General features: G+C 39.9%; 1 protein-coding gene across 6 annotated transcripts in view; it reads left to right on the top strand.

The window, feature by feature from the left end:
• Positions 1-13949, top strand: part of TMTC2 (transmembrane O-mannosyltransferase targeting cadherins 2) — a 379315-nt gene that overhangs the window by 213374 nt on the left and 151992 nt on the right. For all 6 annotated transcript variants that reach the window (XM_039519666.1, XM_039519664.1, XM_039519661.1 and 3 more), the window contains one exon: positions 2975-3803. In XM_039519666.1, coding sequence (XP_039375600.1) covers positions 2975-3803 — 829 coding nt within the window. The remainder of the gene's footprint in view (positions 1-2974; positions 3804-13949) is intronic.

Raw genomic sequence — 13949 nt, 5'->3', positions numbered from 1 at the left:
GGACTTAACTGGAGGGGGTCAGTTGTGGGACTTTTAAATGAGATTTCCCCTCAGTTGTTTTAGTTACATTGATATTAACAAAATAAACAATACAACAAAGCAGTCCTAAAAATCTGAAAAAAGCTAATTTCCCCTTTCAATCAAGTTTCACTAGCTTAGTACTTGGGATGTCTTAATCTTGCTAGTTCTTTAGTCTTCTGTATAGACATGACCTGAATTTCTAATTCAAAAATAAGCAGTGCACCCTCCTGTTCCAGCCTTTTCTTTTCTTTTTTTTAATGCAAAGCCTTTCAGTCCTCCTTTATATCTCATAAGAGAGCAAAAAGGGCACAAACCCAATTTACTTTCCCCTTTTGTGGGTCACTTTAAGAATTGAGAGTTGGCTGTGCACACAGTCAATAGAAAACATTCCAACATATCTGAGCCCAAGGAGGAAAAGTATGTGGTTTAACTGAGGGAAATGATAGTGGATGAAAGGACAAATCAGAAGCTGAGCACCCAATTATAAGTTAGGGGCATAAATGAAAGCACCACCCTGTAAATGTAACAGAGCTGGGGTTTGAATAGCTTTATTAATAAAATATAGACTCAATTTTCAGTTGTAGTGATAACCAGTCCAGTCACCTAAATAGAGGCATAACATGAGTGCTAAGAGGATAACATTCTGCTACTCATTTGATGTGTTATCTAGATTGCAAATAAAAAGTAGGCTATTACAGTAGGCTAGCCTGGGAATAAATAAATCATAAAGTATAGACCTATATTTTGACCTCTGCTGAACTTGCTGATTTCTAGAGAGATTAAATAGATAAAATCTAATAATATATCCAGGATGGACAGGGAAACATATGGACTCAAAAGAGACTTTGGAATTCTTCAGAGTTCAAGCAGTATTTTTAAGTGGGAGTAACTGATCTCAAATACAGGAACGAATGTGGTGTAAAATAATCTGCTTATTCCCTGCTAAAGCCTCCATTTCCTCCCTGGGTGAATTTATCTACATTACATGAAATTTTCTTGGATAGGCATTCTTGGATAGGCAACCTAAATAAATCTTTAAAAAGAAATAAAAATCTGCATGTGATTAGCAGATACATGATGATGATCAAAATCATGTCATATAAGAAGGGGTCTAGTAGGCTGTAGAGATACAGAAACTGTAAACAATAGGCCCCAAACTGAGCCCTGCAAATATCTATGGTTCATGAGATCAAGGGAACATTTCCCCAGAAAGAACAAGAGTGAACTATTTGAAAGAGATAAGATAACGTGAGATCCTGAGTACCAAACAGGCAGGGAACAACGAGGTTATGAATGCATAGCATTAAATACGGAGAGTATGTTCTAACAATATTAAAATGACATTATTATAGTCATGGAAAATGACCTCAAAATCCCTACAGAACATCTGGAATTATTTGACTAAAAAGAAGTTCCTTTAAAAAGACTGAGAATTAGAGCTGCACGAATAACAGATTTTTTTGGTTCAGTGACTAACCCAAAAATGTAATAAATAAATAAATAGTTTGATTTGGATTGATTTAAAATGAAAATCTTTTGAATTTTTTGTCACCTAAAAAGATAACATTTCATTTTGGGTTGAATGCAACATTACATTTTTCCTGAAATGAAATGTTTTGTTTCATTTTTTGAGGTTTTTACTTTCTAAAATGAAATTGAAGTAAAATTCAGAACAAAGTAATTTTGAATCAAAATTGAAATGTTTCATTTCACAGATATAAAAATGAAACATTTTGACTTTTCCAGGTTGCTTTGGGGAGTTTTGAAGAACGGTTTAGTCTGAAAATTTTTGACTAGCTAGCTCTAGTTATAAATAGATCAATGTTATTCTATTTATAATTATTAAAATTCATTTATTTTAGCTGTGTTGGTTACCCTAAGAGCTCCATCTTGCTTTCTGGGGCGATACTACTCTTACCCCGTACACTCCATGTGGCTCACATTTCTAAGCAGTGAGGTGGGCAGTTCCAAATGACCTTTCATTAAATCAGTTTCCACTGAGTGATCAGCCCTAAACACAAACTGATATGTGTCAAACTCGTAATGTGTCTTGTTACATTGGTTTTGTGCCACAGTAACTCCATTGAAGAAGACAGAATTGCACCAGCATAAAATCAGTATAAACAAGTAGAGAGTCATCTAAAGATATGGCAAAATCTGGCTGATAACATACTCGAGTGGGTTAGGGAATTGGGAACAGATGAATCATTCAGACCCATTTGCCTTTTCTGACACTAATTTGAATGCTGTGCGCCTCATCTAGTGGCTATTAGGTGTGAGTTGGTGACTTCAGTTCATTTCCTAAAACACTCCACTTGTAGCAGTCTCAGCTGAGACACCAAATAGGAAATCTGAGACTAGTTTAATCTCTCATCTCCTTGTAAACTCCCTTCACTTTCCAGATGAAGTACACCAGGGAAACTTGCACTGGATAAACTTTCAATTTCCAGTGCTGTTGAGACAGCACCTTTCACAAGCTGTAAATTCAATTATTATCACTAATGAAGACAGCACAGTAAATATTTAGCCACAAACAGGAGCAAAGAACGAGTAAATAAATAAATAAATAAACTTGAATCCCACAGAATACTTCTCCAGAGTAGGATAATCAAAGTGTAACACAACAACTCTGGGTGGGTCATTGGTAATCGGGATTTAACTCATCACCTCTGGATCTAAAAGTATGAGCCTCTACCGACTGAGTTAAAAAAATCCAGCTCTTGATAGCTTACAGACTGTAGCAGACTCACAAATCTCTGTGGGCCATATGCTACAAAAGTAAAGAGGGCCACATGGTGCATGTGTGGGAAACTAAAGCACACTAAAAATAATCCCAACTCTATGATATGTCATGTTCTCTTTGTACTTTACAAAGTGGTTTCAGCACTTATTATGAATTAAAGTCTGTGATGTTAATTTGTATTGATGAATCTTTCTTTATTTTTGGTTTCAGAGGAAGAATTTGTCCCTTTTCTTCAGCATTGGTTTATTGACTTTCTGGGGGATTACACTGCTGGGTGTCCGCTTGTACTGGATGGGCAACAAGCCACCAAGCTTTTCCAACTCTGACAACCCAGCAGCTGACTCAGACAGTTTTCTTACACGCACTCTGACCTTTTTTTACTTACCGACCAAGAACCTCTGGCTGTTGCTGTGCCCGGACACCCTCAGCTTTGATTGGTCTATGGATGCTGTGCCTCTTCTTAAAACAGCCAGTGACTGGAGGAATCTACACACTGTGGCCTTCTATGCTGGACTCCTCCTCCTTGCCTACTCTAGCTTGAAGAGTTCCAGTAATAAGAGAGAATGCAATGGGAAAACTGTAATGAATGGCAAGCAGAATACTAATGGGCATAGCTGCCACTCAGACATGGAGTACAAGAGTTTGGAGCTGAAGTCCAGCTTTGCCTCAAAAGAAGAGAATGGCATAAAAAAACCTGTAATCCAGAGACCTCAGCTTCCTTCAACTGAGAACATTGTACTTCTGTCTCTGTCTTTGTTGATAGTGCCCTTTGTTCCTGCCACAAACCTATTTTTCTATGTAGGCTTTGTAATAGCAGAGCGTGTACTCTATATTCCTAGTATGGGCTTCTGCCTGCTGATTACAGTGGGTGCCAGGTCCCTTTATGTCAAAGCCCAAAAGCGCTTTCTGAAGAACTTGATTTTTTATGCCACTGCTGCATTAATTCTTTTCTATGGACTCAAGACTGTTGTCAGGAATGGGGACTGGCAGAATGAGGAGATGCTGTATAGGTCAGGGATAAAAGTAAACCCAGCTAAAGGTAATACGCTTCCCATGGCGAATGTTTTTGTTCCTGCCTGTCTGTGTCTGTCTTTTCTTTCTAGGTTTATCCGCTGTGTTTAGAGAAGATACATTTCAGAAATGTATATTAGGTGCAGTAATGCACACATTGGTACAGGAAAAAGAAGGCAAAGCAGGAATACATTTTGATTAGGTATCACAGATTTGATATTAACATGCAGAAAATTGGGGGAAAAAACAAGGTAAGAAGATACTTTATTTAATAATCTATGTTCTGTTTTTTTGGAATTAAAGATGAAACATTGACATTACAGACTCTGCCCAGTAATTTCCATTACCTGGTATCTATTCTCCCTGATGAACTTCCTTTAGTGACTTTGCTATTGGATATAAATAGAAAATATGAGAAATAATCAAAGAGAACTTGAAGGAAGCTCTTTTAAATTTCAAATTACGTTGGTAACACTTATACCACATAATAAAGCTGGGTTTGGGTTATTCAAACTGGCAGGTGATTGTAGCCCATATTTCCAAGAATTATGCAGGGTTTTAGCCAAACAGGCATACCGTAATGTGTTAATGCATTAAAGGCATTATGTGATAGACAAGATGGGTGAGGTAACATCTTTTATTAGGCCAACTTCTGTTGGTGAGAGAGACACGCTTTTGAGCTTACAGAGAGTTCTTCTTCAGCTCTCAGTAAACTCGAAAGCTTGTGTCTCTGACCAAAAGAAGTTTGTCCAATATATTACCTCACCCATCTTGTCTCTCTAATATCTTGGACCAGCACGACTACAACAATAGTGTGTTGAAGCATAAGTGTCAGATATTTGAAGCAATAGCAAAGTACCTCACACTAAGCCTGCTTTATTTACAGGCCAGTGGAACTAGAAGGGGTCTATTGATTGATTTTTATGTGTGTTATGAAAAAAAATTAAACAGCATTTTAACTTTTTGCACTTAGTAGTGTCCTAGAGTACTCTGCTCTGCAGCTCATCACATGATGCTGAATCAGTAGTTGATGCTGACCAAACTGTGCTTTGGGTAAGATAATAGTGCTTTGACACAGTCTAGCTACTGTGATAATAAATGGTAAATGCAGATGTCAGTGTAAGCTGAAAGTTGGGGGAGAATAAAAGCAGTATGATTTACAGATAACATGCCTTGCTAAACAGTATTAAAGTTACTTGTCATTTGTCAGCCTAATTTTCTAATGATTTCTTCATATTTCTGTAGCCTCGGAGTAAAGTATATAAAGTTATACAGTAAATGAGTTTGTGTTAACAGTGTCAATGACAAGCACATCCCATTTTCTAACTTTATTTTGAAAAACTGGTTCATAGATGCAACAGACAGTGAAGAAAAATAAAGTAGGTGAATGGCCAGATAGTAAATAATTCTCATTGCAGTGCATAAACTCCCAGTGTGGTGGTTGTCAATATAAGATACACAGCAAATATTAGTCTTCCTTGAAATGAAAAGAATATGTCTTCATTTGACAAGGTGATTTCTGATGCTCTTATATCTCATTGTTAGTTCTGTCCCTAAAGGAGTTTCCCTAAATGTCAGTGATTGTGTAGTAGCTATCCCTTAGTCTTGGACTAGTTTCTCTGATGAAGTTTTCCTTGCCACTCTTAAGTGCTGCCCCAATGAGAAGCTTGGTTGATAGAGGTGGTGCCTAGAAATGGTGCTTTTGGCAGTTCCCGAAGACAAACTATGCTAATTTTATTATTCACCTTTATACTGGGAGATAGACTTTTAGAGTATGTCCTCACTATAGCTGGTGGCTTGAACTCCTGGCCTGGACAGACAGACTCATGCTAGCTCCGCTCAAGCTAGAGCACAAAAATAGGAGTGTGGATGTTTCAGCACGGACAGCAGCTCAAACTAACTGCCTGAATCCAAGCCTTCCCAAACCCTTTGATCTGAGCTCAGGTGGCTAGCCTGAGCTTCCACAAGATCCACACTGATATTTTTAGGGCGCTATCTTGAGCATGTGTCTGTCTAGCATGAGTTTGTCTGTTCAGACCAGGTCTTATTCTCTGGGATTTAAGCCTGTATGACTACCTGGTTTCTAACCTTAGAAGCAGACTTCATTTTCACATATTTTAGAAGATACTAGAAGACAGTTCACCAATTTAGTAATATAGACATGGTGGAACTGATTGGAAATCTCCCTAAAATAGCCATGTACTGGATATTTCCTAGTCCATATGTATCATAAAGCACATCATTTACTGAAAACTCCCAGAAACTATGCCATAACGCCCAAGCTCTGTTCATTGTATTGAAAAATTCCTAGACTGTCCCAGTCTTGGACTATTCTAATTTATTTGATATTTCTCATGCTATTGAGGCAATCAAGACTGGGCTGGACTGCCAACGCAAAGAATTCAGTAACCCAAAGAGATCAACAATCCAAACTCCTTCCCATTATTTAATGACTGACATAAAATATGATTTATTATTGCCTGTCCCCTGATATTTTTTTTTAAACTATTAGGACAAAATATGATATTCAAATTGAAAGAGACAAACAAATGTTGTGGCGATGATAGGGGAGTCCCTTCTTTCTCTCCTGACTGTTGGAAAGAGGATACCACTTAATCTCCTTTCCCACAGTCAGACCATCACTATCCCACTTCTCCCTCAACTCCAATAGCTTTGGTTTTCAAGGAAACATTTTTTCTAGGATGTTCAACCATCTTTCCCCCTCTGCCCCAAATCCTGTATAGATCACCTGAACACTGTTTTGTATATCAGGCTAACAAGGAAACAGGAATCACTAAAAAGACTATTCCTGAGAGAACTGACAAAATAGGCAGAGGCTCTGCAAAGAGAGCCCTTTTGCTACAGACTGATGTTACTAAAGCCGTTCCCTCTTTTGCCATCATGGGGTTTTGAGACAAAGTCTTTCAAATGCCCCTTTTGCCCCGCCATTAAAGGGAGACGAGAATGTTAGTGACTCTCTGGCACTCCTCTTCTCCATGGGTTCTTGTTGCTGTGTTAAGTGCAAAGCAAGTAGAATTCTGTCTCAGCATAGAGAGGGTGTGAAAGCTCCCACTCTTCCAAGCTGCAGCAACCTTACCATGATTTACAGTTCTTCCATACTGTTCTTGTCAATCACCGCTGGTATGAAAAAGCCAGTTAAAAGCCTGGCCCATCCTTCTACTTGTCTCCCTCATCCTTTCCTCCTGCTCCCCCCCCCCCCTAAATGCCCCAAGAGAATCAGGTGATTGGAATCTTCTAAGGCTGCCTTAAAGCCATCACACACACAGGCTGTTCTATTTGACCCAGTGTACAGCAGGCATCTGCCAGTCATTAGCTGATGGAACTGAAGTGTGGTTTTGGGATTCCTTATCGGCATCAGTTAGCATGTTTGTTCATTTGCCATTTTGATAGAAGCAGTGGCTTTTTCATAATTAGTGTTTTAAATAATTCCAAGATGAGCTGAGTCTTGCCTCATTATAGTTTGTCAGGACTCGGGAGGAAAACGGACAGGATTGATTAATGTAGTTTATGGATTCTGAAATGGCTGCATACATGTCAACAACAGGGAAGGATGGGGAGAAATGTCTCTCTGTGACTACCTTCAATGTAAAGAGCAATCTAACTATTAAGCAGTGGTTTCCCTCACTTGAATGAAGCTCTTTTTTTTCCTTTTGAAGATTTAAAAATTGTGACAGTATTTACCAGTTCTGCTGAAAGTTGACAGTCACCGTCTCTCTGTGGTACCAATTACCCTGAATTTAATATAAAATTGTAATTATACACAAAATAATTTTACTCACTGTATCTTAGTGTTTATCTCTGTTTTTACTATGTAGTCCCAATAGCTCAGGTTCATGGAGCAGATTTTTTTTTTGGTGAAATGCTATCAAAGGTCATTTTGAACTTTAGGAAATAGCTCAACTAATTTGGATCTTCAGCTATATGCCCTCTGATGAAGTAGATGACCTCAAAATAGTAAATACATAATTAAAAATTATAATTGAAAGAGGGTTGGGTATTTACTGTAATGAAGATTGGGTCTTTATTTGGCTATGTTCACTATTTTGCTGCCATTTTTAGCTTTAAACCTGTAAATTATTGTTGATGCGACTCATTAACTTGTTAGAGCTGGTTGACCAAACTGATATTATGGAAAGCACTTAAGCGAGTGCTTAAAGTAAAGCATGTGAATAAATCCCATTGATGTCAATGGAACAGCATGTGCTCAAATTCAATGGGACTTCAGCGTGTGCTTCAGTTCTTTCCTCAGAACATCCTTGATTTAGAACTAGTGTTACTTTAAACATGCACTGCCCCTGCCTGGCATATCAGTTTCTTATGTTACTCTGTGGAATCATTAAGTCAGGAGCATAGCCAGCAGCAGGACCACTATGTGTTAGCTCTAACTGGTGTGTGAAAAGTTATTGGGCACAGAAAGTCTAAGCCTAACTATGTTTTGTCCCTCTCTTTCCAGTCTTGATCTTTAGCGGTTGCCTTGTGATTCCAGCAGGTAGTAAGAAAACTTTCTAGAATAGAAAACTGAAAGAGTTAAAGAAATTTCCTTCTCTGGTCAGCATAGTCTTTTTCCAGCAGGATGAATCACTTATCATTATATTCATGCCTGCAGGAAGGTTTTAAAACTAGTCCAATTATTTTTGGATTTTGCATTTGTCATCCTTTGCTAAAATAGTATTCAGCTTTGGTCATTTCTGACCTATTTCTAACTTTCTTCACAACTGTGGTGGGTTTATTTTAGAAGATTGCCCGCTATGGCTTTGAGCTGGTAAGGAGCAGCTGTATAAAATGTATATGAATGTCAAGATCTGAATATGCAATGCAGGTCAATGGCATAGCTAAGTACAGTGGTTGTTGTATGATCATTTAATGGTTTGTGATTTGTTTTTACATTCACAGGAAAACATGGTACTTGCATGAGTGTATATATATTGTAAAAATCTATTTGTGGTTTAATTAACTTACTACTAACATCTCTGTTTTACCTGAAGGAATTCATAGAATCTAACTTTAGAATTCAGTTTATTTTGCAGCATTTGTTTACTTTTTGCATCCCTCTGTTTGAACAATGAAAGCCTATGACCCTTGCTTCATTTTTTTAAATAGCAAGTTTCATTTTATGGTTATCCAGGTGCTGCACAATCTGTAATGTTAAATTCCCCTCTAGTTTCCCATTACAAACACAGTGGGAGAATGTTTTTGTTTAAAAATTGTTTTATTTAGAGGTACTATGAACTGAAAAAAACCAAACCCAACAACCTCACAGACAAATGTGTTTATATTTTGAGACCTATAAATACTTTACTTGATTCCTGCAAAATTAAAGTTTGAGCTCCAATTTGAGTCGACACAGTATCTATCCTGTCTGCAAACCTGGTACCTGTAATAAGTGTTTTGTATGACGTGTCTCCAGTGACGGTGTACACTATGATAGAGGTGAATACCATAAGTTGTTTCCCTCTGATCTGACAGCCTGTTCTCATCTCTGTAGGTAAATGATCAGTGGCTGACAGTTTTTGTCATCAGTGTGTTCCTTCCCCCTTCCATGCCCATTCAATGGGCACTGAAAATGTAATAACTGATAGGGTAAATAGGACAAAACAGTTTTCAACACCTTTGTAGTAAACAATGTGGTCTCAGTCATGGGCACTGCAAAGCAGCTAGGCTTACTGTGAGGGGAAAGGATGGAACAAACCAAGATTGTGCACAACAGTCAAACCTTTTTCCTGCTAGTCAGTTGAGGAAGAGGAGGAGGCCCACTGACAACAGTAGTTTTCAACAATGTGTCTTTCTCCTGGTATAGACAGAGCCACTGTTAACAACTGAAACTTTGCCAACAATGGGCTAGGAATCTCTTGAAACAGCTCTATGGCTTTGTTTTCAATAGCTAAGGGTCCTACACATTCCACGGTTGCTCTATGAAGAACATGGCTTGTTGCATACCACACATTCTGTTTGCATTCCCAGTGAATTGCAGCATAATGTAGTGTGTTTGAGTTGGCAACCAAACGGCACTTTTGTATCTTGGGCATTTGGAATACACTTTGCCCATTTTTTACATATTAACATTGCACAATTTAACATTCTCCATATGTCTGACTCACTATTAAAAAGGTTAACTTCTCTGTCAACCACAGCATCAGTAGTTTTGTTGTGCTTCTCTGATATTTCCTTTATACTCACCAATAGTGACAGCACTTTAAAGATATGTCTACACCTACGGCAGCATGTAGAGTACAGACAAAACCGTCAACCTAGCCTGGGTATAAATAGCAGTGAGACACTGCTTAGGCAAATAGAGTGCGGACACACTGAACCTTAGGGGTATGTACCATTCCCCACCACAGGGAGCTGCTGGAGCCTTTCCCTGCTGCAGAGGGTGGCAGAGGGGAAAGGCTCAAGTAGCTCCCTGCTGCCATAGTCTTTCCCTGCTGGAGGTAAAAGCTCCAGCAGTGGGGAAAGGCCCTGGCAGAGGGGATGTTGGGGGAGTGGCTCCTCTCTGCCAAAGCCTTTCCCCGCAGTCTCCCCACTGCGAGAGCCTTTTGCTGCCTCGTGTAGCGATGCACAGCAGTGTGGACGCAGCTTTCACTGTGGTGTGTAGCTACACATACCCTGCATGCCGCTACAAGAGCAGACAAAGCCTAAGACTAGTACAGGTTATTTGAATACCACTAATGTGGGCAGGTGCAGCAGGTTTGTATAATCTTTGGTGGTGCCCAGAATGGGTCCAAGTCCTGCCCCCTTCCCCCCGGCCACACACACACCCCTGCCTAAAGCTCTGGGAGGCAGTTTGGGTTCAGGCTCTGGGAGGACGTTTGGGTGTGGGAGGGGTGCAGGCTCTGGGATGGAGTTTGGGTGCTGGGTGCAGGCTCTGGGCTGGGTTGGGGTGCGGGAGGGGGTGCAGGGCATGGGGCTGGGGCCTGGGATGAGTCTGGGGAGCAGCAGGCAGGCTGCCTCGGGGCTGGGGCCTGGGACCAGGGAGGAGGACTCCCCCCAGCCCTCTCCCTGCTGGCAGCAGTGAGCTCCGGGGGAGAGGGCCCCCCTCAGCACAACACACACTCAGGAGGTCCAGCCAGGATAAGCCCCCCCTCCCTCCGAGTGGACTTGGAGTTGCCTGCCGGTGTGTGTGGGGGTCTGCCATGCACCACCTCCCCTCCTCTGGCGCAGCTGCCTCAGCCTGCCCCTGGTGCCGCTCCCAGCGAAGGAGCGCAGCAGGGTCCTGCTGCCCAGAGTGCAGGGTGGAAGGCAGGGCTGGCTGATGCTCCAGGGGAGATGCATGGGGGGCAGCAGCCGGGGCCGGGGGAGAAACCCGTCCCCAATCATTGGTGGAGCCGGGCCCCCAGGGTCCTGAATTTTCTGGAGCCCAGGCACCACGGACCCATACAACTTGCCACCCCTGAATGTGGGTACTGGGGAATGCTTCCCATGAAAATTAAAGCTTAATATAGAGTCATTTTAGTTCATTGACTACCACACATGTATGGCATAAGAGATAACAACCACTTAGTAATTTTACATACCTTAATGTTTAGCATATTTTCCCTTTTTAAGACAGAGGAGTGGCCTAGTCCTGGGAGCCAGGGACTCCTGATTTCTAATCTTCGTTTTGCCACTGCCTCCTTTTAAGGCCTTGGGTGAGTCAGTTAATTTCTCAGCTTCCAGTTCTCCTCCTCTAAAATTACAAAAATATTTACCTATATTATTGTTGTTATATGAAATATCTCATGGTGGAGTTGAGACTTAATTCAGTATTATATAAAAACAGTACTAATGGTTAAGTATTGTTAATAATGTATTGTGGTCAGTCTGACACTATGCCTTAGATAAACACAAGAGGCTACCTCATCATTAATAGAGATATTTATTCTTAGTATTAGGTATTGCCTAGAGACCCCAATCAGGAATGAAGCCCTGTTGAGCTAAGTGCCGTATAAACACGTGCCCTTGCACCACAGTGCTTACAATATAAACAAATAAAACAAGTGACATACAAAAGGTAGGAGACAGGGACAAAACATAAAAGTACAGTGGCTAGGGTGGTGTTAGACATGTTTCTTTTCTTTATAAAAAATATAAGTATAGGTGGAACAGTATAGAAAGGCTTATATTTAAGGTTGCTTAACACTTTCCATCATAGCCTACTCTTTCCAGTTGCTTATAACTCTCAATATTTACCTTTAAGAATGAACTTTTCCATGCTTTAGCTTTATCTGAGGTTTTGTTTTTTTAAAGTTTGGTCAAAAATAGTTCAGTTATTTTGAGCATAAAGTTAGTGGGGGGGGGGGGGAGAGGGAGAAAACATATTTGTCAGTGTTACAAAATGTTTCCAACTGGTAACATATCCTACCCTACAGTAACTCCTGGATAGGAAATACTGCCAATACTAAAGTTTACTTATTTATCTAAGGCAGGGGTCAGCAACCTTTCAGAAGGACTCATGTGCCAGTAATACATTTTAACATTTTTAGAAGGTCTCTTTCTATAAGTCTATAATATATAACTAAACTGTTGTTGTATGTAAAGTAAATAAGGTTTTAAAAATGTTTAAGAAGCTTCATTTAAAATTAAATTAAAATGCAGAGCCCCCCAGACTGGTGTCCAGGACCTGGGCAATGTGAGTGCCACTGAAAATCAGCTGGCGTGCCGCATTCGGCACCCGTGCCATAGGTTGCCTACCCCTGATGTAAGGCAAAGATTTAAGGGGGAATCACTGTATATTTTTAACGAGATAACTTATAGCCTGTGTTATATAGGAGGTTAGACTAGATTATCATAATAGTCCCTTCTGGCCTTAGAATGTATGGATTAATAACAGCCATGCATGGCTACATCAATCTTCACTCTTCTAATAGTATGAATTGTATAGGAAATTACTGAGGTAAATGTATCTATTTTTCTAAGGCAAATTTGGCTAGTTTGAAAGAGCAGACGCTGTAAATAATACTTAAATTAGAGTTCTTGAAATAAATTGAAAAGTCTTTGCCTATCAATCACACAGGGCATAACTGTTTTAAAAAGAGAAAGCTCAGCTCAGTAAGTCTGAACCATAGAATTGTCTGAAGGTTACATAAAATTGCTACCTTCAGAAAATAGTTCAGGGCTCTATATGTGGACACTGCCACTGCCCTAAATAGTTGACGGATATGGAGGGAATGACCACTAGCAAGTTATTTGTGGGAGAGCTGTAGGCACCCAATGTAGTTGAGGATCCTACATGTAGCCCAGCCTCAGTAAAACAGTCTGGATATGTTAATTATGTTGGAAAGTGGAAGGGAAGTGGCTTGCTCTTCACTTCAAAGAGCTAAATTTATTCCCCAATGTCAGTGTTCTTGTCTGAGTTCTCGTACTGTCATTGCTTTTGAAACCTAAGTCACTGTTGGATCTCTGTTTCTCTTTCAAAAGAACACTAGAAAGCCCAATATTCATCCTTTATGAATTTATAAGGCTGGGAAAGAGTATATATTTTTTCTCTGGGTAAGGACCAATTTCACTTCCAATCAGTGAATCATAAAGAGGAAGAAAAATTTTACCATTAATCACCACATATAGTTAAATGCTTAGATTTCTTTGCATGTCCTAATGAAGAAAAAAGACTGCTTTGTGAGCCGCTGCCACTTATTTGTGGAATATAGCAGTCATTCAGAGGTAGCTGTAGCATTTTTGGTGGTGCTTGTTCCCCTTGAATTCCAATCCTAAACACCTGTTGACTGTAATCACCCCAATACAGAGGCAGGTTGATGGTCTTTGGAAGGGGTAGAAAGATGGTTCTTTATAAACACCCAATTTAACAGATAAAATGGGTGCTTGAAGTTAGGTACCTAGATCCATATTTAAGTATCCTATGTAGCTGCTTTTTTTTTTCTTCCAGAGGTGATGAATTATTAGTAGTGGAAGGAAAAATAAGACCATTCTGATTTGTTCTTCATCTGAATATATTTAAACAAGTATGTTAAAGCTAGTCATTTCAAGAGCGTCCATCACGGTGCCTTTTATACATTACCTATGAGAAAGCTTTTCTTTGCTTACTGATACTCAGTATGCAGTGAATGCCTGCCTTTTTCCATTCCGGACTTCTAGTGGGACTCATTCTCATGTACACAAAGGCCCCTTTCTACTGCTCTGGCAGTGCAAATGGTTTGTAAAATGGGTATAACAGTAA

The sequence above is a fragment of the Mauremys reevesii genome, linkage group 1, assembly GCF_016161935.1.
Source record: "Mauremys reevesii isolate NIE-2019 linkage group 1, ASM1616193v1, whole genome shotgun sequence".
NCBI lineage: Eukaryota > Metazoa > Chordata > Testudines > Geoemydidae > Mauremys > Mauremys reevesii.
The sequence above is the reverse complement of the archived record's forward strand: the minus strand, read 5'-3'. Positions and strand labels throughout refer to the sequence as shown.